This window comes from Gasterosteus aculeatus, chromosome 18 (assembly GCF_964276395.1).
Source record: "Gasterosteus aculeatus chromosome 18, fGasAcu3.hap1.1, whole genome shotgun sequence".
Lineage (NCBI taxonomy): Eukaryota > Metazoa > Chordata > Actinopteri > Perciformes > Gasterosteidae > Gasterosteus > Gasterosteus aculeatus.
Genome location: NC_135706.1, coordinates 11,287,848 through 11,313,489, shown reverse-complemented (window position 1 = coordinate 11,313,489; position 25,642 = coordinate 11,287,848). Strand labels below are relative to the sequence as shown.

General features: G+C 43.4%; 2 protein-coding genes across 2 annotated transcripts in view; one reads left to right on the top strand and one right to left on the bottom strand.

Moving 5' to 3' along the window:
- Positions 1 to 23,692, bottom strand: part of LOC120808075 (cilia- and flagella-associated protein 20-like) — a 32,151-nt gene extending 8,459 nt beyond the window's left edge. Inside the window, exon 1 of the mRNA XM_040160678.2 lies at positions 23,583 to 23,692. Coding sequence (XP_040016612.1) covers positions 23,583 to 23,648 — 66 coding nt within the window. The 5' untranslated portion in view covers positions 23,649 to 23,692. The remainder of the gene's footprint in view (positions 1 to 23,582) is intronic.
- Positions 23,605 to 25,460, top strand: LOC120808074 (uncharacterized). Its single transcript, XM_040160676.2, has 2 exons — positions 23,605 to 24,134; positions 24,834 to 25,460. The coding sequence occupies exons 1-2, from the start codon at positions 23,605 to 23,607 to the stop codon at positions 24,970 to 24,972; spliced, it is 669 nt and encodes a 222-aa protein (XP_040016610.2). The 3' UTR covers positions 24,973 to 25,460.
- Positions 25,461 to 25,642: the final 182 nt, after the last annotated feature.

Sequence of the window (25,642 nt, the reverse complement as noted above, 5' to 3'; positions counted from 1 at the left end):
CTGTGCAATAGAAGAGCAGAATTCTGCGACTCGTCGTTTCATTGTACTCGTATTAAGCGACGTCTGAAGCAATTGTCTCCCTCAAACGCGTTGATAACTCCCGTTTAAACATGCAGAGTCCCTCCTGTCGCCGTGTGACCCTTGCGGCCCGTACAAATGTTGTGTCCTTAATGATATCTCTGTTCCACAGGGTGCAATATCGTTTGCCTGACATGGGTAAAAAAAAGAAAGAAAGACGATGAACGTAATTATGACACATTCCAGGATTAAAATTATGGGTTTTAAAGTTACAAGTTGTCTTATGACAATTTAAAATGGTAAAATTCCCCTTATAAAACACTTAAGAAAATGGTTTATTTTACATTATCTGTCTCAGTGTTTTATGAGACTCTTCTATGGTTATTTACAGTTTCAACATGCTTTGCTTTTCACAACAATTTCCATTCATCAACAGTAAAAGCTGTATCATCCTCTGGGTAGCAATCAAATTCAATTCAGGTAATTTAAATCCAATGGTGTTATTATCTAATTTTGCATAATTTGTTTGGAAAATATGCATCTGCTTAACAACTCGGAGGCTTCCAAGTGTGAACAGTCATATTTTTTCTTTTGAGGCTGCCAGCAAATAATAAAGCCAAAACCGTGAGCCCACACATGGGGAAACAGTGCCTTTGTCCCAGTAGATAAACAGGAAATTCATTTCGCTTCTTCTGTTGAAACATTGAAATTGACCTGGGAGTCATTTTCAAAAATGTGTTATTCCACACTGCATGTTTACTCTTCTGAAAATCATTTCTCATGGGAAGTAATATAAGCTCCAAAAAATGTTATTGTGGAAAATTAGCTCACAGAGAAAAGTTATTCAGAGACATACACTTACAATTATCATTATTACTTATTACATCTATTTCACCTGTTGATTCAACCGGCAGTACGCTTTTCATGATACATTGCAAGGAGAGCGACAATAAGATCGGGGCCGTTGTGGCGCAGGGGGTAGAGACGGTGGGCAACCGCAAGGTTGGTGGTTCGAGTCCCGGCTCCCTCGTGTCCCTGAGCAAGACCCCTAACCCCTAATTGCTCCCCAGGGGAAAATGTGCTATGGGTCTGGGGCGATGGACCTTAGGTCATGAGCAATTGACCTGGGTCCTTGAGCAATGGGCGATGGATCTGATGCAAAATTAAAAATATCAATCATGTGACACATGCCAAGGTTGAGCTGTTTTTACTAGAATGTTGTAGAAGCAGGGACTTTAACAAGAGGTATATGTATTTATGTCGCTTTAATCTATTCTGGTCAGAGTGTGAGATTCCGTGGCGTTAAGATTTAGGAAAAGTCAGGAAAAAGTTCCACAGCAAGAGAGAAAATAACAAAATACGGTTTAGTTCCGTGTGTGTGTGTGTGTGTGTGTGTCATCCGTCAGGGGCCTCTGCCATTTGAGCGCGGGTCTCATTTGCCAGTCGCCAGTTCAATCCAAGCATGGCCGCGGCATTCAGACACAGCCAAGCGGGTTGTCACTTTGAATTTGTTTATTTATTGTCATTCCAGCGGGTCTGCTGCAACAAGAAGGCAGCTGGTTCAAATTGATTCTCCAGCAAAAATAAGTTGGGAGACGGAATGCGAATGAACTGTCAATGTGGTGGCTGCACAAAATGCACCCCGGTATGTAAAGTAATGTAAATTTGGGAACGACATTGGTCCTTTTTTTCTCTCACATTATTTTACAAAAATACGCCTATAGGCAATTTTTGATGCATATAAAATGTTTCAAAGTATGTTGCCATCAATCTTCCAAAATACATATAGTTTGAAGCATTTTATTAATGAGAATCAAAAAACTCGTCGCTGCTGTGGATGCAGATGTTGAACGGCTGTCAGCAGAGACAAATGGGAGGAAGCTTCTCATTTGATGTACAGTATCATGATGCATACCTTATGGTTTGAGCGGATTAAATATTGTATCCTTTAATTAATAATATCAGAAATGTTCTTTCGGGCATTGGCGCCGTTTACACATCAGTAATTTAATCCAAGTTTTTCAATTATTCATATTCAAATGTTTACCACGTGACAAAAAAAAATCTGGTTATAATATAAAATAACATTTGTTAAATGTATCATTTATAACGTGTGATTGAAAATGCCAATTAATTAATTTCAAAAAGTTACTGAGAACGCCACTTTAAATATAAACATTAACCTTAGCAGTGGATGATGAATGCATTATTGTGGCTGGATGAAATTAACTGTTTTCCTTCTTTTTGCTGCGTCAAACCATTTTTCACCCACTCTGTTCTGGGTACAGTCTGTTAATTCATACGCCATCAACTTATTTAGCTGTGGAAAAAAGTGTGTCCTGGCTGAAAGGAAGTCAAGTTACTTAAAATAAAGAGCTCAGATTAAAACAATAGACCCTTAGCTAACCCTTATGCACCCATAAAGAGTGAAAAACAATAAATCAGTAGCAGCTATTGATATAACTACTGATATATGGCCTCGACAAAAGCCTTCCAGTTGTGTTCAGGTGCACTCAGTCTGTTAAGAAGTTATTGCAGCTGATCATTAAACACACTCAGTAATCAGTGATTCGAAACGACAAGATATAAACTCAAACCACCATAAAGAGACCTCAAATGTGACAATTAAAATAAGGGAGAAACAAGGTTGATTTGTAAACTAAGTTTTAAAAGAATACTTGTTTGCATCCCGATCTACTGCAACTCTTTTTCAAATAAAGAACATAATGTTACCCAGTTGTTTTTAATGCAAAATTGTGTTGAACACCTGTGTAGAATATCAGTATGTCCCAACTAGGACATGGTTAGCGGCCTTCAACAAATCGCTTTACATTTATCGGAACAAATTGTGCATGAAAGAGGTGACGGGTCCCAAACACACTGATCTCATCACCAACTCCACAGTCCCCCTAAATTCCACCAAAGCAAATTCTCTGATAAACTTAACAAACAACAGAGAAGGTTTACAGGGGAACATTGGAACATTTAGTAGCTGGCAGCAGTGTGAATATGCTAATACGTTTTCCTCATTAAACTTGGATAATGTGCCTGTGTTGTATCCACAGCTTGTTCCAGTCGCTCCCAAATGACCAAAGAGAGACGGTCGCGGCTTGAGGAGACGGTCCATTTGCACCGTGGGCTGAAGTACTTAAATTCAGTTGTGTTCACATACATGCAGATGGCATGAAATAAACACACGGCAGCTTATTGTCCTCTCGTGGATGTCTGTGCTCATCCGTGCTTCAGTCTTTCAAACAGATGGTGTTAATTGCAGTTATTTCCGCTGTGACCTCACATTATCCGTAAACACTAAAGCCTTTGCTACAAACCTGCAATTTATGAAAAATGTTTTTTTTTTATCACATACCTTTAGGCGAAACACGGCACACTTACTGATGGGGAGCACTTCTTTTATTTTACCGCTTGACGCTCCGAGGGTGAATAGCGGATTTACGGCGCGATGAGCTTCGCGATAACAGATGATGACTGGCTGCCGTCTGGGTCACGTGGCGGCTAATTTATCTTTGTGGACGTCCTCGGCCGTGCAGGTCACGGGCCAGACTGTGAGAACACGTGTGCGCACTCACACACACACACACACACACACGCCATCTCCGTCATCATTATCACACCTCAGCTCGGCACAGAGACGGGCTCCAAAACCGCCATTTTGCTTCCTCCAACACAACAGCGTCTCCCGAGGTTGTGAGTATTTCTGTCACTTTTCTCAATTGGTCTTAAATCATCTCCCCCTGGCAAGAAAATTGTGTTTTGTGTGTGAAAGTGTCTGCAGAGGTGACTCAAGGCTGAGGCCTGACCTCGGGGCGCAGCAGCACTCCTCAGTCACCGCGGCATTACTCACTTGATGGGTTGTTCATGTGTTGCGTCTGGGTCACCTTTTTTTAAACACGGAATGCTTTCAATTTGAAGATGTTGAGTATATGGATAGAAAACATTTAACGGTTCCAGTGTGTTTTTTAAGACTCTATTCTAGTGTGCTACAAATTTACACAGAGAGAGAAAAACAGAACGCAGCAGCATTTAGATCTCTCAAAGACGTAATTTTATGAATAAATGACCTGAAAACCATCCATCCTGGTTAATAGGATGTTGATCCTCAGCATGTGAATCGCAACATCCTAAGATTGTATTTTGACAGACTTCAGGAAACGTCCTGTCAATGTTGGAAGACATATTCTCGTACCTCGGGCAAGGTTATAGGTGTATTAAATTACACATTGGGTGATGCTTTTTGAAAAGGCAGTTCAGAATACAGATGACTTGTCTATCCGACAACCCGGGCCTTTGATTAATACCGACTACAGCTGTGTCTGTCCATCGAGGACATTGGGCTGGACACCGTTTCATCTAAAACAAATACTAAAACCCCTTTTCCGAAAAAGAAGATTCGGAATGAAAGTCCTGTGATCGAAGGGACACGGGGTATTTTGTTCATGAAAGTCACAGTGGTTTCCATGTTTGTATCTCTCTGCGATATCAATGATAGTGATACTGAATCAGGGTACAAACTCATCGATTGTCCTGTAATATATGACTCCTCTGGTTAAGCCATTGATTACTGTCTCAGCAGAAACGTGGGTCGCCGGATAAAATATGCAACCGTCAACTTAATAATTATACTTCAATCCAACCGGCCTTCCTCCTCTTCAGGCAGCAAGTCCCGTCTCACTGAACATTATACAATGTCACTCCGGGGATCAATAACAAGCAACCGCGTGCTCCACGTTGATTAATATCGAGCCAAATGTCTGTCATCAAGGGGAATTTTGTTACATTTGTGTGTAATCCTTGTTTGCGGGAATTACCGACAATTTCCTTTCTCCGATATTCATTTTGACTTCATCGGAAGGGCGTGTTAAAAATCAACCACTCCTGAATTGCTTTGAGAGGAACTTTCTTAATTTGTGCTGTAATTGCATCGCAGGCGAATAAACATTGTGATTTCTTTAAGTGATAGATGACTAAATTTCCCCCCCGGTGAGTTTCATCCCCCACGTCGGCAAACAAGCATCTCACATGCCAACAACAGGCTGCCAACAGCTGCATGTTTTTCAAAACGGCTTTTACGCAGGGGGCATCTTTGATGCCGGCCGTTGCCATGACGCCAGTCACCTCGCCGGCCGGCTGTGATGTCGCCGCGATGAAACGCCCGCCTCCGTTCTAAAAGGCCGCGATCACCTTCAAGAGTAATTACAGCCGTTCGCGCCACTGAGGGAAGAAACGAGCGTTTTCCAACTTAACAGCGACCCCGAGCCTCAAAGTTAAAGTGATGTAGATCACAAACGGGGTCGGATGCATTATTCAGATCAAGACTAATCCCGGGCCCCAGGTGACGATGAAGGTGGGCCGTACATCAACAGAGGTGTTTACACTCAGCCGGCAGTTTAAGACAGCTGTTGGTCGGGCTTGTTTACGGCAAGTAGCCGCATACAACATGGGCGGAGGTGGGAGCCACAGGAATAATTGACGTGTCACTCATGAGATAGCGCCTCATTCGCCTTCCTCCCCCCGCTGAGGGGCAGAGATTTATGATGCGGTGGCTCACGAGCATTTTACAAGCCTGCCACCGTGCACTTTGTCCACAGCAGATCGCTCTTTCAGGGGTCGGCAGTCCAGAGGGAATACCAAGAAAAAAGAAAGGAGACCGGAGAAAACGCGCGCTGTTGTGCACCCAGAGAAGGCGCGAGTGCTTCTGATGGAGCTTTCTTTCTATCGGCTGTCTGACAAACTTGAAGTGATGATTTATTTTCATCAACAAACCCCCCCCACTCCCCCGCGTCCTTGGACCTCTTGTTCTCAGTAACAATGCACACAGATGTGTTTAATTAGAAGAGCATCCTCTGCCATCACACCAGTACAGTTATGTTGATTTAACGGGTCGTTTTTTGGCAAGTAAACATCTGATGTCATTCTGTCCTTGTTTCAGATAGAAAATAAGCCAGTTATTGATTAACAGCATAAGATGAATGTGTGCAGGCTAATGTGTTGTTCTCTGTTAAAAGCGCCACGTCCATTCAATAAAAGTGGCTGTAATTTACATGCTCAACAATTGTGGTATTCAGAATAATGGCTTACCTCTTTAATGTTGACTGGAGCCATTAAATTTAATAAGGAAATGTCATTTGGCCATATTACTGGAAAATATTACCCTTTAAATAGCTGCCAAAATTACAAGGATTAGATATCTCAATTTTGAAGCGGATCTATTAAAGATAAATCACTTTGATAATTAAGAGCTGATTTGCTTTAAGACCTCAATCAGGATAAAGTCAAATTAGCTGTATAGGTCACTAATACGTAGAAGACAATATTCACTATATTAAGAAAAATAATACACTATCGAATCTAAATTCCGCTTCCAAAAAGTTAGATGGTAATATTTCGCCTTAACTGGAAATAACTACAAAAAAAAACACTGGGAGCAATTAGATGTCTAATTAAAAATCAGTCCCTAAACGGAGGGGATCAATGTTTAATATACTGTAAATTATGATAGTACATTAATCTGTAAGAGCTCCTTTTTTCTTCACATGGTACAGACCCCGACACTATAATCTCTGGGCCTCACGTCAGACCTTCTTTGATTCACCGCTCGTAGAACCTCAACATCCAATTACTACAAATAGTTTTCGACGCGTCGCCGGTTGCCCTGTATGATTATGGCCGGCTGATTGGGAGCGGGGGGGTGAGTCGTCCTTTAACCACAACGCCGCTGGTTCCATCCCCCTTTTTCCCCAGTCAGTATATGTCAAAGCGACCTTGAGCAATAAGAGCGTGTATGTGAACGGGCGAATGAGAGTCGTATTGTAAAGTGCTCGGTCCGCTGAGGTAAAAAGGCCCCGTGTAAATGCCGTCCATTTAATGCGCCATGTAATCATATCCGCTACTGTTGCTTTTTGACGCACGTTCTCATCTATCAGCCAATATGAGCTTGTGTCATGAAAGGATACGTCGCCTGCAAATACCAGGTCCCTGGATCATAGTGAAAATATGACCGCATAATAAACGCAGAAGATATATTTAGGCTTCATTGGATTTCAGGCTGACGGTGTGTTTCAGACTCTCAAAAACCATTTTGTGAAGTCTGTTTACCCGACTCCTGCAGTGCCGTACGAACCCATCATGGTGAGCTTGCTTAGAAAATATACAAAAACTTTATCCTTCATTCAAACTGCAATGTGTTCTGCTTCATTTCCATTTTCATACAGAAAAGTGAAATCTTATAGCAGGACACAGTTAATGAGGTTGCGACCCCCGCTGGCCAGCCACGAATGAATTCGATTTTTATTCTGCCACATCGCTCCACGGTGCAATGGAGATATGATACTGAGAAAACAAAATTCTAATTTCAGCTTCTGATTATTATTATTTTATTTATTTTTCCTGCGCAGTGTTCCCTATTTACATACTCACTGAGGGTGGAAAAGGCACCTCGCTAATGAGAAACTGTGCTCTCCACTCTCCGTCTCCACTGCTCGGGGGCCAAGTTTAGATTGGCTAAGTGTTACCTAGACATAAACACACATAACACGCCTTTCCCTTTTCAATCCTAAATGGCTGTCCTCCAATTATCTACATCCGTTTAAAAAAATGAACATCACGTGCTTTTATGGGATTTTTTAAATTGCTATTATATGAAAAAATTGGTTAATTTCATTCTATTACAATGTGGTATATTACACAACAGCTACCCACTAGCATTAGGCGGTATTGTGCACAGTAGGCTGCTCGTTTCAGTGTTTCTCAAGCAGTCACATCTACAAAACATATCAGCTGCAAGGCAGTGCGCAGAATGTTTACATGGTTTAATGCATCAGTAGTCAGTATGTTAAATAAATCGGTGGCGCACCAAACATGACACAGTGGACGGGGTTTGTACACAGAGTGAGCTGACTGAGGTTCTGTACCTTCGGTTTGGCCCCACAGCTTGGACCTCAAAGACATTGAGCCTTCGAAGACCAAAGACATCAAACTTCACACCACTGACGGCCACAACAAAGCGCTTTTATGATAATCGTTGAAAAACACACCAAAAAAAAAAAAACCCAACCTGTTGAAGACGCGGCTAATTTCCCCACCGGTTCGAGTGATGATAATATTCGGTGGCTGGTGCGCACAGAGACGCTCTAATTCCAATTGGTCCTGCTATTAGAAATCTCAAACCTGAGCTCAAGTATATATAGAATCCACCTCATTCATTTTCTCAGGTTTGCTGGCGGTTGCTGAGAAAGTCTCCCTCCCCTCTTCCAAGCCGGTGTCGGCCCCGAAATATAACATTTAAAAAAACAAAATGATGCTGTAGTGGAGCTACGTGCTCTCAGCCTCACTATTCATCACACTAGTGTGATCTACATTAAATACAGACACTCTGAGCCTGTCTTCATACTTTCCTGCACACAGTAAACGCACCACTAATGGCTCCTCAACACAATAACGACATTGAATGACACAAACGAGACAAATGAGCTGCTACATTCATAGATGACTCCTTATAAAATGAAAGAATAATAATAATCATTTGTATGCAGAGTTAACTGAGACAACACGAGTTGGGGCTAAGCCTAATCTAAAAAAAAAAATGAAATTGGACCCCCATGTATAGCTGGCAATAGGAGCTGGGACGTACGGTCCTCCGATCTCCTCAGCAGTGTGTTACCACCCTGCTGCTCCACAGAAAACAATAGAAGAGAAAAGCACCCAGAACGGGAAAGCTGGTTCAATGGTGCCAACTCTGCATCAGCAGGACAGAAGACACACTGTGTGCTTGAGCAAATATAAATGCCCACCTGGGATGAACTGTGTGCACACATGTCTCTCCTATGTGCACCTGTGCTGCACACAGATGTGCTTTCATGCCGCTCACGAAACAGCCTCCCAGATAACTGTGAAAATCTGTGATAACATCCGTGTCCTGAGGTTCATCTGTGAGCCAAATATAGCGCGAGGGCATGTTTACGGTCGATCTGGGGAGATAGTTGGTCCCATTTTTGAGCAGTTTTTTTTTTTTTTTCAAATTTGAAAGATACCGGTATCAGAAAAGGGGGCTTATCCTTTGAATCAGCTTCACATAATGATGCCACGTGGCTGCAGTTGTTTGTCTTAACTGCTTCCTTTTAAAACAGACCTTTAAACACGATTACATCCGTCTCACGTTGAGCTTCTCCCTCTGTTGCATCAGTGCAACCGAAGCCCCTCACGGCTGAACTTGAAAGAACTTTGATGTCGAGTAACGTCACAACCTCAACAGACCAACAGGCCATTACTGCAACCTTGAGGCAACAGCTGTTAAAGCATCCGACATTAAACCTAATGAGAAGAGTTCCAGTCGGAGCTCGGAAGTGAAGACAGATAGACGGCTGCTGTGGAATCTAGAGCTCCTCATTGAATCAGACGGCTGTCAACGCGCAGGCGCCGCCAATGTGCTCCTCCACTGCGGAGAGAGAGGTAATCCAAAGTGGCGTCTTCACTCACAGGACACAGGAGAAATGTGAAATCACCCACACCAGCTGCCCCAGCGGCCTTTGCTGCCTCGCTTGCTTTCAAGATAATGAACTTCTGCAGGCGGGCCTCGTCGAAAAAGAGGGAGCAGCACTGAGATTCTTCTAAATAGGCTCATTTGGCACAGGTACTAGAGGAAAGATCGTCTCGCCACACTGCAGGAGTTTTGAGTCATCCCGTCGGAGCCAAACTCAATTAGGAGTAAACAAGTCCAGCGCATTTTTTAGGAGAAATAGTTAAGTATTTAAAATTCACCTATTTGACTAAGGAGGAGGATCAGAACGCCGGCGCTTGAATCGGCAAACCCTGCAGGTTATTTGTTGAAGTGCCCTCCGGGGAGGTACCGGACCTCAGATTGTAACCGTGCAGGTGAATGCGTATTGCTCCTAATGAGCAGGTGGCACCCGGTATGGTCGCACCTGCCACCAGTGTGTGTGTGTGTGTGTGTGTGTGTGTGTGTGTGTGTGTGTGTGTGTGTGTGTGTGTGTGTGAACGAGGGAATGCTCGCCGTCTGTTTAGCATTTAGCCTTCGGCCAGCTACGTGGTAATGTAGCATACCAAAAATAAAAAGTAGAGAGACAGAAAGCAGCTTAGGTCAAAGAATGATTTTTAAAGAATATTTTATGAATGACCTCCGTGGGGTGTCTATAAAAACTGTTGAACCCGAGTGAGACTTGAGGGCTAAAAACATAGTTAGTCGTGCTCGCTGTGCCTCCTCACAGTGGAAGTACATCCTTCACCCTGTCACTGCTCGGCTATCACATTAATCCAGGCTCTAATTAGCACCTAATAGGTTCATTTGTTACACAATGGGAGCACGGAGACCTTTGATAGACTGTGATAAATGTGATTTAAAAAAGTGCTTGTTGATTCTTCATTTATTCCGAGATCTGATAGAACAATCAATTATTCAATCCCCAACTCTGAAATTACAGCCCGCGTCCCTAAATGACTGTTTAGGAGGGTTCAGAAGCAGCTTCTAAAGGGTCGCTTTATATTTCCTCTAACTTAATATAGACATAAAAAGAGGAAACACCAATAAACCGTAGTTCCTGGTATGATTTGAGGTAACGTCGGAGGCTGGCCTGACAACACTGACAGAGACACATTTCACGCTGTAGTTGGTATTTGGGCTTTTTGGGTTGAATGAACACGGCCGCCTGCAAAAACAAACCAGCGGAGCCGGTCATGCATTCAGCGTAGAACAAACTGTCCGATGTTGTTGTGGGAAACTAAAAGTCAAGACACCGTGTCTGCTTATAATTTCTCTCTATTAATATATACATATAAACAGTTTGCCAGACTTTTACATTACATTACATTACATGTCATTTAGCTGACGCTTTTATCCAAAGCGACGTACAAACAGTGCATTCAACCATAGGGTACAAACTCAGGAGAACAAGAAACAAGAAAGTGCAATTTCCTCAAATAAGCCAATTTACAATTTGCTATAGATGAGTGACGTTACAAGTACAATTTAAGTGCTACAATTTGTTAGTCTTTAGTCGAGGTAGAGTCTGAAGAGGTGTGTCTTTAGTTTGCGGCGGAAGATGTGAAGGCTCTCTGCGGTCCTGGTGTCTTCAGAGAGCTCGTTCCACCATTTCGGCGCAAGGACAGCGAAGAGTCGAGACCTAGTCGAGTATTTTGCTCTCAGTGAGGGAGGGACGAGTAGTTTTGCAGATGCAGAGCGGAGAGTGCGGGTTGGGATGTAGGGTTTGACCATGTCCTGGATGTAAGCTGGACCCGATCCACCCGACTTCAACCAGGCATCTGCATTGTGAACTTCACATTTACTTCACAAACCTGTATTTATAATTTACCGAGGAAACTATGACTTTTCTACATGAGACAACACCTCGACTTGTTCACTTGTTGTCCATTTGACAAAGATGAAGATGAAATTGACCAAGACGTTTTGATCAAGATGTTTTCCTTGCCAAAGGTTTGTGTTTAATTTTAATATTAAATAGGTATCATTAATCTATGTCGGAAGCTTTTTTAAGGGAGGTTTGAGAGACTGACAACAATTATGATGAAACCTACAGTTAATTTAAATTCATTGTAAAATTGCTGTCCGATGGGAATTAGAAAATGTATTTGTATCAACAATAAATCATCCTGGACTCCTTAATTGACTTTGCCTTTAAGGGGCCTTAAACGTCCTCTCACTTTCACTCACTGGGATGAGAATTAATTAGGGAATTGTATAGAGCTGCCGAGTGCTCCATAAAACGTGTCACTAAGAACTGCATAGACTGCAAGCCAGTGAACGAGTAGCGGAGTAACATCTCCAGCTCATCTTTGAGAAGCTGGCACCATTTCTGCTTATAAAATTAAATTAGAAATAATTTTCAAAACTTGGTCTTCAAACTTTTTCTGTTGATCCAGAAGTGTAGGATGATAATTTAAAACTGTAGTGGAGAAGTGAATGTTAAAGGATTCAGCGGCACACGCTTTCCTCTACTGAGCATCATGGGAGCTTCCTGTGTGAGGAATAACTATAAAGTCCTGACCATTGAAAAACCAAACGGATTAACCATCATCGTAACAATGAGCTTCTGATATACAGTCTTCTGTATCCGTTTCCATTGTCTGTGAGATGTGAGCCCAGCGGTCTCACTTCTTTCTGCTAGAAGCCCCAGAAAAACATAACATGATGAGACTTTTTGACCAGCCTTGTACTGCACATGCAATGTCCGCCAGTATTGAGCCGTGAAGGCTAAATCCTAGTTCTCTGCATGTACATGGAATTGGATCTACAGAGATGTGACCCTGACTAAAGCCGTGCCATCAGCTTGTTTTGTAACCAAGCACAGTAATGTGAGAGGAGCAATACAGCGTTGCCCTGAGCCGAGCCCTTGACCCAGAACAGCACACACACACACGGGAGGGACGTTGACCATACGAGGAGAATGAGCTGTATAAGCGGCCTTCAATGGACAAGGGTATAAAGGAGAAGGGCGCCTCATACCTGCAAAGGGAAAACACAGAGCAGGTACATTTATTTTTCTCTTTGCACCAGAGAGGCAGCGTTCAGCATTGCAGCGCGCTCTCCTTCGTGTCACTCATCTCTCTCTCTGCCGGTCTGTGCATCCTGCTGCACCACCTTAGTCAGACCTCTTTGCGCATCTCGATCAGACCAGCGTGCGCGTTCAGAATGTGTCTGCTCGTGAACTGGTCTTGCTGCATGCAGTTTTTTTTATGTTCCCCGTCATCCAAATGACCTTCTGAAATAAAACACCTGCCAAGTGTGAAGACAACGGGATGGACAGCTGTTGCCAAACAACTAAGTCCCACAGATCTCTGTAGATCCCTTCTGTCTGTCGCCTCGGATGCACAACAAGAACCGGATCAGGCGCCACTACTTAGTCTTGCGTTGCATTTTTTCCAGTGGCGACTCGCACTGAGCGACTTTCATTGTACCGAAAAGTCCCCAACTTGGGGCTCCTCTTAAAATACATCCGTGACTGAAGTGGAGCTGAGACCTCGCTCTCCAGGCGGCTCCTCCTTTAGTCCTCTACACACACCGGCCAAGTGGGAAGGCCAACTGCAACCAGAGGGTCCACGTGGCTTTCCAACGACACAGTAGCACATGTGCTTCAGCTCAATAATCACAGGGAGCAGATTTTCAGATTGTTGAAGACGACTCTGCAGCAGGCCGAAGGGACGCTTGTTAGCCAACGCTACGTTTATTTCAAACAGTATGCTGTTTCAATTGTCCAATCACTACATCTAGAATCGTGCATCTAGAAGTTATAGAGTAGCTCATATTCCCTGGGGAGCAGAAAGGCCTTTCAGCAGTCTTTATGCATGGTGAAATGTACGGTTTATTGTTGTGCTAATGTTTAAGTGCTTATTTACTATATTAATAAATCAAATGTACTGATGCAGAAATGCAACCAGTCAAAACTGTTACCGGCAGTGACGGTGTGTCATGATCCAGTAACGGGCTGCAGAATGATGACTCAGCAGTTCAGGAGACACACACACACACACACACACATTGATACCCACACACAATAACACAAAGAAGTACTTACATCATCAATATAAACTCTCTCTGTGAAGCCCGTGAAACATATTTTAGTTGTCAAACCAGATGTCCGCTCTTTACTGCTTCTTTTTAAATATGTAAGATGACCATAAACAAACTAAATCAGCTGAGACGGATACCCCCCCCCCCCCCAACAAGGAGCAGGTGGAGGATTCTGGACAAGCACCATCAGCTCATGCATACAGACATCTTTAGGGTTCAGACATGAAAGATTCATAAGTGACACTGTTCATAATCGTGAAATAATACAACACACAGAAAGGGCTGCATCAACAGATCACTCACTGATATTGGTTTAGACAATGCTTTAACTACCAAGCAATATCCGCAAAGATTCATTTCACATTCAGCCACACTGGGAATAGCGGCCTCCACCTTGAGAAATCAAGCTCCTCATTGAAATGCGGCAGATGGATTTTGTGCGAAACCTTTGTGCGATGCTTCAGACGGAGCTTTGTAGATGGGTAATGTCCATGTCTTAATGCGATCACTGAGCACATTTCGTGAAATACTGTGTCACTAATGATTGCGTGAGGGAATATTCGTATGTGTGTGTGTGTGTGTGTGTGTGTGTGTATTTGTGCCAAGGTGGGAGTGCAGGAAACGAGAGGAAATGAGGAGCATCAAGCGAAAAACAACCCGAGATTCCACACCCAGCATGCTTCTGGATAACAGCACACATTTACAGTAGGCTTAAATCGTCAGTGTTAAAAGTATGATCTGTACCAGTAGTGGCATATTCGCAGCGGCGCCAACATTTAATCCTCTGCTTGCTGCTCGCTGGAGCACACTGCTATTTTTCTGGGCATTACAAGTGCTACAGCCAGCCTTTTAAAATCAATGTAACGTTAAAAATTCAATTTGGGACCCAAGTGAACCTTTTCGAGGAAATATTATTCCCCCACATTAGCGCCCAGTGAGTTTGTGTGTGTGACGTGTGGAAATCCCATTATTAAAGCAAACTGAAGGGAGCCTGAAGAGACGGCCCGATTCCCTCACTGCCATCTTGAGTGCATTCGGCGCAGCTGTGACCTGAATGCCGATGGCGGGCAGCCGCCGGAAAACCAGCATCCAGAGAGGATAAAAGGAAGGAGGGGATTGATCGCGCTTTTCAGTCCAAATGCCACTTTTTGAAGAAACGAACCAAACACCGAAAATAAAACTTTTTCCAGAACTTCTTTCTGATGAAACGTATTCAGTATTAAGCTACAGGGGAGGAATACAATGGAATATTTCTATTCTTTGTCTTCCTTCAGATGGATCAGCACCCCGCGCACTCTTGCAATCCCCGTGTTCAATTTGCCACACCAGACCTGCCGGGTATTTGTGACCCCGACCCCCTGACAATTTCTCGATACGTCTCTTTTGGCTGCCTGGTATTGATTAGGAGTCCCGGCTTGGACGAGGAAGCAGCTGGGGTCTAGATTCTCACTTTTCTGCCGCTGACCTGCTTCCATTTACCAACCAGAGGGGCACCGCGAGATAGAGGTTGTGAATTCAGCTGACTTGCTTACAGAATTTCCTGTTATACTTATTTTTTTATGTTTTTAGAAATATCCACCTCAAGAGGATACAAAAAACAACTTTTTTAACCCAATATAATTGAAGTTGTTTTCAGATATTTAACAAAGTAGTAAATCAAATAACTCATTAAATAAAATAAAAAATAAAGTAAATTTATGTTTTTCCTTTCATCTTCTAGATATTCTAAATCCTAAACTACATCAAATAAAACAATTTGAGCAGGAAAACTGCTCTTAGTCGTAAAAGAAAGTGTTCCTTTCTCCATCTTCAATCTCCATCTGTGACTTACATGGTGTAACAGACTTAGTCTTAACTTGCTTTATTGGATAAATTGTCGCCTAAAGGTCCTTTATCGCTTTTCTAACAATAGCCTTAACTTCAAGGATATTAGCAAGGAAAGGGAGGGACGGGAATAAAAGCAAGATCAAAAATAAGACCAGAACTAAGGATTAGCGCGTATAAGACTGCAGAAGTGCAGCCGGCTGAAGAGTTTTACTTTGCTGTTTTAAGATTGGTTTCGGCTTCACCGTAGCGAATGAACCCCAAGAGATCTTAGATGTTAGTGGCTTGTGAGCTGCTTCCTGTCCTGCTGTGATTCCTCCCGCCCACTTCAGGGACTGCGGGAAGCCAGAGGCCTGTATCTCTGACATCCAGCAAACGGTGTGAACAGGTGTGACAGCGGCACGGTGCGCTGAACCTCTGACAGCGAGCGGCACGGAGGCTCGAACTCACCTGTCACTGTTCAACCAGTAGAAGCTTTAAAGCTCGTAGAAACTTCTAGCGGTGGCAGAGCACAAATAATTGAAAATCTGCCGACAGACATTTTGTTATCTCTGTCTTACGGACGCACGGATTGTGTGTGCAATATGCTCTCAATGAAAGTACGGATTCTTAGGAGTTATGTTGCTTTCTGAGCTTTGAAATTGGCAAAACATCAGAGGTAATTATTTACAAGTCCATCTAAAACCACGAGCACATGGACACAGCATGAGAATATGTAGAATCAAACGCTGCTTCTGTTATGATTCCATTTTTGCTGAATTTGAGTCAAAGAGCTGTTCAGCCAACTACGTGATCATTTTTTTATGGCATGTTTTAAAAACTGCATTACATATTAATTGTAATGGTGTCCAACTCCTTTTGATAACGTTTGCTATTTCCCATTTAGCTTCAGGCAGCAGTGGTGTATGAATGGTGCTGAATATCAAAACATTAATGTTAGCAAACTGGCCTACATTCCCCCCCGGCTGTACATTATGGATATTTTGAAAATTCAAGCTCAAATACTATGGCCTTCTCCACTTTCTCTTGTGATGCGCTCTCTCAATCTCAAACGGGTACCTAGTACTCAATGTTCTTTGATGGACTGGACAATAAACGCTGAACCACATCGATGATTTCATTTGTGATGGAAGATGTCCAAGTTCATAATGATATTGCAATCATATATCACATATTCAACATGACGCTTAAAAAAAGTTGCAAAATTGTTTGGATTACGAGCACATTTTCACTGTTTGAATTGTCCATAAAAAGTTGATGGTATAATATATGGAAACAAGCTTATTATCTTTATTGACATTGTGATATGTTGCTTCAAATTACATTATTCATATACGTTTTGTGGAGAAATACCTGTAAGATGAGTTGTGCGAGGGCTTCTATAGATCTGTAGTCATCTGCTTTGTGCTTGTGGTCTCCAGGAAGAACACAAACGTGGCTAATTACGTTTCCCTGATTGCATTTTGACATTATCTCATTTTAATCCTGCAGCATTTAATGGCATTGAACCTAAGCTAAGGAAACTGGGATGTAAAAGGACACTGCCTATGACACGTTGTCTTTCCGTTGGTCCAAATCAGTGTCAGTCTGATTGATCAGTGTTCGCCGTGTCCTCGGGACGTCTCGTTTCCTGCCGCTTATATAACGAGGCCCGGATGGAGGTCTGCGTTTTTTGGCATCTGCTGTGAAACACTTAGCAAAGCCCGGACAGCTCGTGCGGACCGAAGCGCCCTTTGGCTGAAACACGGATTTAACTCCCAGCCTCGCAGTTTCCACCTAAAACGCCATGTAGGATTGTGCTATTTTTGAGGGAACAAGATGTGCCGCATTAAATGCGGTCAAGATGGCACTTCAGATATCTTTGTGACCCGTGGCCCTTTGGGTAATGGGGTGGGATTAGAGGGGACCAGTATCACACAGCGGCAGTGGGTGTGCTGGGGACTTACATCAATCACAGCCAATCACAACTCAACCTGCGCCTTCCAAAGCACCGCTCTTAGAGTAACATATTTACAATTTGGCAATGCAGCATCAGCAGAGACCCGGTCGACTTCTCTATAGAGCTAACTCATATGAAAGTGTTAGTTTGCTTTCTGATGCTGGTTACACAAGATTTACTGAAGGCGAGGCAGCGGCGCTCTGTGTCTGCAGGGAGTCAATCCGCTGTTGCGGACAGATGCCAATCAAAATGACAAAACAATCTACAGGGAAACCTGATTTCATGGCTCATTTTCTTTTTTTTTGCCAAATCATATTTTGTGTCTGTATATAAATGCCCGCTGGTTGAGTGATGAATGATAAGAGCAAAATAACTAGAAATGACGGTACTAAAATGCATCATGATGAGTCAACTAGCGTTGTGGACGGCGCACACAATCCTGTGTGTCTGCTGCGTGTCTCGTCTCCTCATCCTCATCCCTCTGTGTGTGCGCCAGCGTTGGCTCACCTCAAATTCAAGTTTTATTAGAATTTATGCATTGTTTTAAGGCGGCTGTCTCCAAGCATCAGGCGCCGCCTCCTCATCACCTCATCGCCCCGGCTGCGAGCCGTCATGGATTACGTCCAAACATGAGCAATGGTGACAGCGACTCAGTCGGACGGTTCTCATTTCTCGCCTGGGACGGCGCTGTCACCTGTCTTTTGGTTCAATTAAAGGAATTCATTCATTAAGAACCGCTATTCCTCAATATTGTTGTTTTTACTTATTTGATATTGAAAACGAATCATTGTCTAAAAGCTTGTGTGACTGTTTCATTGTATTTAAGGGGTAAGAAAAGAAAATGTTCATGAAAAAATCCAAATAGCTACATTTAAAACCAAATGCCTGATAAACAATTGAGCAATGCGTTACAATATGTCACTGTTACCAAACAGCACCACGCATCTCACATCAATCCAACGTGTTACGAATGTGAAAAAGTGAACGAAATCCCCGACCGTTCCTCCCGAGGCGCTCCGACCCGAGCGGTTAAAAGGCGACACACTGGTGCTGAGCACTAAGAGGAGAAGCCTGAACTGTGAGTGGATTAGCAGAGTTTATCAGCTGCGGCACAGCGTGGCACTCGTCGCCTGTGCGCAGCCCGTGGATAAGTGGCTGCAGAGAGCGGAGAGTCCTTGCTCAATAGCGGCCCTCGGGGCACACGAGCTGCCGGCCAATTAGAAAACGCCGAAACAGTTTCTCGGTCAATATATATTCTCGGTCGGTCTAATCTACTGTGCATTTTGTAAACATTCCGGTTAAATAATCCAATCCCTTCGAAAGAAATACTGCGCTCCGAAGGACAGGGCTCGTTATCTCTAAAACATTTTACCTGGGGACTCGATGGAAGCTGCTGCATTCCATCTAACATCCACTGCAAAGGTCAAGGACGTTGAGGTCAGTTATGGTTTACATTGAGAATGAAAAATAGCTCCCATATGGTGCCTTGCTTCCTGAGAATAATGGAGCATCTTGGACATGCTACATGCATGTGTAAACATGGCCGAGGGCTTTTAACTGTTTGACAGCAGCAGCTGGCTGCAATGTGAGGGTAACGTGTGTGACTCAAAGGAGATGCTTCCCAGGTTTATTTCCAACAGCCTTTAAGATTTGAAAGACGAAATACGCACATAATGCAATACAAATGTTGAGGGTAGTGTAATTCTGTTCAAGTTAGGACAGAGCTTATGAAAATAAGTTTAGTAAACCAAACTGTGCTGCAATTTATACCAACCTGCAAAAGTGACCAGTATGCAATGTGAAGTGAGGATAAAAGGTACAGGCGGCTGATGTTCATTTGTACCTCCAACATTAAGAATTGAATTTCTTCTTCTTTCTTTTCTTCCCAGTGAACCCACCTGCCTGTCCAGCGACGTGTGGATTATTTTTTCTAGCTTTTGTGCTGTCTGTTATTCTGCTATAAAGAAAATACAAACATCTCCGCAGGGAGAGAAAATTGACCCATTCATACCTGCTGTTAAATAGCACTCTGCTAATATATGATGGCCCACAAAAGAACCACAACTTGGTTATTAGATCTGAAGATGCTCCATCTCCATTGTATCCTTAATGCTAGGCCTTGTCTTCTACACCGCCTCGGTAATCATGATCATTTTATCCAATTGGGTTCCGCAGCTGCTGTGAAATGCGACTCCTTCACCGCGGATAAAGGGATGCAACAATATATGAAGCTAATCATCACATCATCAATGCCTAAAACAAAAGATCAGCAATCGTATCACCAGAGGAAGGTAGCTGACAATTTGGATATTAAAGTGTTTTACACCTCTTGAACTGTGCAGATCACAATTACGGCAACTAGACTTTTATTATTATTTGCTCGGGAAAAGAGCTTGGTGTTCTTTTTCGCGTTTTAAAACACTCACGTCGTATCCTTAGAATGAATAAGAAATGCATATGCAGCCTCGTCATAAAGCACATTTTCCCCCCACACCAAGGAACCCTCTTCCCCCATCAAAGCCCGCAGATGTGAAGTAGATTACTCCCCCTCGTCGCCCCTCCTCTTGCCAGCCCCTATTTCCACTGCAAAGAAAGAAATCATTCAGCCTCAGCCTTTTCTACATGCGTCCCCCTCCCCTACCTTTCCCTCCCGGCAGCAGACAGGAGACGGCCACGCTCTCCAGCCAAACCCTAATTGAGTGTGTGTGTGTGTGTGTGTGTGTGTGTGTGTGTGTGCATTTCTTCTTCTTCTTCTTCTTCCCTGACATGAAGAAGTCGTGAGCATTTGTTCTGCGAGCCTGTGAATGGTCGTTCTGAGCCTCTTGAATCGTTTAGGTGGACTGAAAAAAAAGTGGAGGTGGCAGAATTTAGCTGTGACGAACCGGAGTTTTGGTAAGTTTGGTTTTCGGATTTATAAAACTTTTATTTTAAGGTGTAATGGGACGCTTGGGATTCCTGACAGCAACGGTAAAGAGAAAGAAACCTAAGAACAACCCAAGCTCCTTTTTATGTGACACAGACAAATAGGTTTGTGTTTGGTTGCAGAACAACGTTTGAGATGTGGAGGCTTTTGAAGAGACATATTTCCTATCTCAGATGGTATGTTTGTTCCGTGTGTCTGTATGCGTCAACATATCGTTATTTCCCTCTTGAATTATTATGCCGCCAAGTCTGTATCTAATTTACATGAAACCCATCATTGAAATCAAACACTGAACCTGTGAGGCCTCTCTATATGTAAAAAAACACACCTGTCAGAGGGGCCCAGCTACATCACACACACTCAGTTTAGCTCTGACCTGCAGCTAGAAGATGCTGCTTGGGACGAGTATCAAATTCTACACGCGCTGGGACCCCTAGAAGGCTGGAAAAACAATATTTCACAGGTAAATATGTCAAAATATGCAATTATGCCAACATAATTCACCAATTCGCATCCTATCCAAATTAATTGACTGAGTGATAAACATGTTTGAACTACTTTGATAATTCATTAATCTCGTCAGTACATCTTGCATGCATATGCAAGAAAACATCCCCCTGTTCCAGTTTCCTGATTGTGTAAATCTGCCGCTCTTCTGATCACAGATTAGATTGGATTTTAATTCTAGATAGTTGGTAGTGCAAGATTTTGTGGGACCAAATTTGGGAAATTATTCTTAGTCTTTCTTAGTCTTAGATTCAAAACAAGGTGGGGAAATTGTATATTTTAATGTAACTGTGCAGCCTAAACCACAGTAGCATAATCATGCATTCTGGGTATATATATTCAAAGTAGTTGTTCAGAGCCTTCAATGACCAGCGAAAGTGGAAAAAAACAATTTGAATTATAACCGAAAATCCAATAATCAATAATCCCTGCACTGCCGCACCACTAAACAACTTCATTGTCTTTGAAATTTATACACAAGTGAAGCATTCGGTCGACGTTCTGGGCTCTTTCTCTCTGCTATTCAAAGCCAAAAGAAAAGTCAGCCTATGAAAGCCACTTCACAATGACAGCTGCTTCACAGCAAAGCCAAAAAAGGTCACGACAGGCCAAAGAGATCTTAACACAAACTCTATAACTAAACATGAAGACGCCGGCGTGGAAGTTGGGCAGACGTTTTGCTAAGACAAAGGCCAGTGCTCCTGCCCATCGGGGACATCTCGTGCTCCCAGTGAGCGTCCTTCACGAGACCAAATAATGTCACTAAATGTCCTTTGCACTTAACTGCTGCGCTGGTAACTGAACACAGACGCCGTACGGTGACATTTTAAGAGCAGTTACATTTCCGATGGCTTCATTCCGTCATTGGGCTGAATAGGTTGTCACTGTGTGCAGTAAAACTTTTACTGCAAAAGTTCGGAGAAAAAGGTTTACTTCAGCTCTCCTATGAGAATACGTCATTAATCCTATGACACATTTCACAGTAAACTCACCCACGCGTCTGCTTTCTGAATCGGTTGTAACTGAAATATTTTTCCAAAGATTTGAACACTTGTGGTCCGTTCAGGGATAGAGAATGACTTGTCACACTAAAGCAGCGGATGTCTATCATAATAAAACAAGGTGTTAGTAAATGCTCCTGGAGTGAATAATATCTGAAAAAATCCTCTTAAAATTATTCCAGTCGATAACATCATCCCTTACAATGCACGTGTCAATCAAATGAGCACATGTATGACCCAAACTTGATGATGCAACGCTCCCTGATCGTGCCTCGGCTTGCAGTCCCTGTCTGTTTTAGGTATTTCTGTTTACTACTGTTCTTACAGCTGCTGTAACACGCGCGGGGGTCAAAGTAATCAGAAACAGACGGAGGCAGAGAGAAGCGCCAACAGTGGGTTGTTTTATGGACTCTGGCCACACCCAGACTCATCCTAAAGACACTTCTACGGCACAAAACGTGCGAGTCAACAACCAACTCGCGTTTCAAGTCCAGCAAAGAGACGTGGAAATGGTCTCCAGGCTGCTGTTAAGGCAAACCACAACGGAAACCAGTCCTCCGACGGCACAGAACACTCCGATCGGGTATTTTAAATATTCGTTACCAGATGCACAAGAGAGACGCGGAGTGGCACTATGAGAGAATAATAAAACGACTCCGTTTGCTGTTTGATTATGACACATGCCGACTGGAAAGCGGAATCTATTTGTGACAAAAGAAACAAGTGATGTCAGAAAAGGTGTAAAAGCAGCCCCCGCCCTGTGCTCCCCAGACAGCCGCGACTTACCAAAAGCTGCACAAACACTGCTGTAGGAGGAGCTCGTCTAGTTTAACACGGCTCAAATGCATCTGCCAAACCACGGGCAAACCACCGAGTATGAGGCCTTCTACAGTATTGAAACAAAACACAAGCAGCAGATCTTGTTGCTAATTTGTGGTCTAAGAAAACTGTGGAAAAATAGAGAACAAATCAATTTTCTCCAGGAAAATCTTGTATTTTCGTGCAGCGCTCTGTGCAAGTCCTCGGGATATATACAATATTCTATTCTGCTTTGTTGACTTGATATTATACAATGCATGTCATACCATAACATAAAGGTATGGGTTCATTGGTATGAAATGTTCTCTGCTAAAATATGCAGTGTGACATTCAGAATGTCACGTTTTTTTGAGTCACTGCAAAATTAAAATTAAACAAGTCGCAATCTCTACGATGCCGAAGGGTACGGTGTGACAGAGGGAACGTCGACCGGGAAATGCATACAGTAAATGTCGAAAGTTTATGAGAGGTCGGAGGCAGGTCGTCTCCACGTGGTTAAGACGTTAAGGCCACAGGAAAACTTTCCACTGTGTCGGCTTGATTTAAATACCACGGTTTCAAACATTGAGATGCAGAAAGTACAGCGGGAAAATGTTAGATTAGACTTTTAGCCGTGCTTATGTACTCAATAAAACAGCGTGTGATTCTTTGGATTCCCAAGTGTTTATCGCTGATTACTGTGGGAGCTGAGTGGAGAAGCTTTGATTCAGAAAAGGGGGATAATGGACAAACTTAATATTCCCTCGATGCTCCATCTGAGAGAGATATTGATTTTTAAAAGAGTTAATGAACTCATTACATGTATGAAACATTTTACAGACTAACTCAAAGTGTAGCTTGCACTGTGTGGGCTAAACCGGCCTTTCTGCGGATTTTGTTCATTTTTCTTGCATTCGCCGTTAAAAACCCGAGAATGTCCTTTATCTTTTCCTCTCATTCACGACAAGCAGCATATTTCCTAAAACGTCTTTGCCTGTTGATCAAGTCGCTCACCTCCTCCTCTTTGCAGGCTACCATGTGGTGTTGTTGGACGCACCTCGTCCTGGCCTGGGTATCCATGGCGACCCCGACGCTTTGCCAAAGCGGAGATTGGGGTTCGGGCTTTGAAATGGAGCCGGCGATAACGGCCACCAATGAAACATCTCGGGCAGCCGGCGACGAGCCTGTTAGGATAGGAAACCATCAGGACTGGATGACATCAGCAGCTTTCCCAACCCCAGCTTCCCCGGAGCTGCGGTACGGGCCTCAACCGGACAAGTGCTCGGTCCACTTCAGCACCACGGCTACTTCGGCTCGACGGCTGAAGGCCCAGAGAGAGCAGCTGGCCTATCTGCAGGCCGTCCAGCACGCAAACAAGGCGGTGATAGAGAACCTGGAGCAGTTTGTGGGGGCGGAGCTGGGAGATCAGACCTACGAAGACCTGATTAGGGAAAATGTCGTTGGCATCGCAGAGGACAACAGCAGTTGCCACGAGGTGGTGGAGAAGGCTGAGGAGGATATGCAAAAGCAGCTGGAAGGGGAGGAGTCGAGCGCTGGAATGCAGAGGTGAGTGTGGGGAATCTGCTTTTTTCAAGAAATTCAGCAGAATGAGATTGTGCTCCGGCTTCAGAAAAGGGTTGAGGCAAGAATGTGAAGGGAGAAGCTGACAAAAGGATATGTTCTAATTGGGTTCGCTTGCAAGCTGAAGAATTAAATAAAAGGAAATACTGGAAACAGAAATTGGAGAAACTGGGAGCCAACATCTGTGTTCGATTGAGAGCAAAGACAGGCAACCGTTTTTCATTTTATTGAATAAATGTGCAGATGACTGCTGTTCCGTCCGCTCTTCCATAATACACGTCAATCAAAAGAAATGAGCAATAGCATGTCGCGAGGCCCCTGCATTGTGTCCCTGCTGGCGCTCCAGATTGGTATCAGTGTTTGCTACATGAACCCTAAAGAGCATTCACATCCACACAACCAGATATCATTATCACGTTATGGTGCACTTCTAAATTGACTATTTTTCTATGCGTTTGCAAAAGTTATTTATCACCGTGGAGCTTCGCTCTACACCTTCTATGTGTCTCCCCCTTAACACAATTATATCCACTACATAACCGGCAATATCAGCAGCCGTGTGCATCACACTCCATGTAATGTATTCAACGTCCTCGGCTTCTCTTTCACTTACTCCGTCTCTCTCCGCATATGATGGCTCCTTCCCTGCCGTCCCTGCGGATTGTCCGTCTCTCTCTGGAGCAGAATGCGGGACGGGGCTTCGGCCTTTGAAGACTTGCTCCGTGTTGCCGGAGACATCGCCAACCGGCTGGAGACGTCCTCGCAGGCCCTGCACGCTTCGTTCAGCAAGCAGCTGAAAGACACTGCCAAGATTCATCGCTAAGGAAGTGTCGGGAAAAGTTAGCGGCCCGTTGTCATCTTCCAACTGAGGATGTTTCACGCGTGAGACCAGAAGCTCTACGATCTAATATTTTAAGTGAATTAAGATCAAACAATATGTAAAGGTCAGGCATTACTTCAACTGTAATTGACAGGAAGGTTAAGATAATTAAGGATTTGCAAAGCAAAGAAATCATTGTTGAGCAAAAGAAAATGCTATTAAAAACTCCTATTAAATGTTATTTTCCATCCAGGCGCCATTTGTGGGAATGGTTGGGTTCAAATGTGGCAACAGTATGTGGTGCTGGTTTGAGCCAAGTTGATTGGCCGTCAGAGACCAAACACAACGGCCGTGTTTGTCCTCTGCAGAAGAAGGGACGGGAGGACCATCTGGTTCCAGGGTGAGGATGGAGGGCCGGGATACGCTTTAGGATGACTGGTGGCTTCCAGGGGGAAAATGTGTTTTTGTAACAATAAAAAGTCAAGCTGTGACATCCGTCGTTAATCTGTTGTTTGGAGAACAGCCTGTGGTTGAGGGAACATATTTTCTCAATTATGAAATGTGTGTGAATAGGAAGTAATAAAGGAAACACATCGTGAAAAGCACCTACGAAACAAGGAACACCTTTTAAACCGTAAGATCGGAAAAGAGAAGAAAAACAATGTCATGTGAA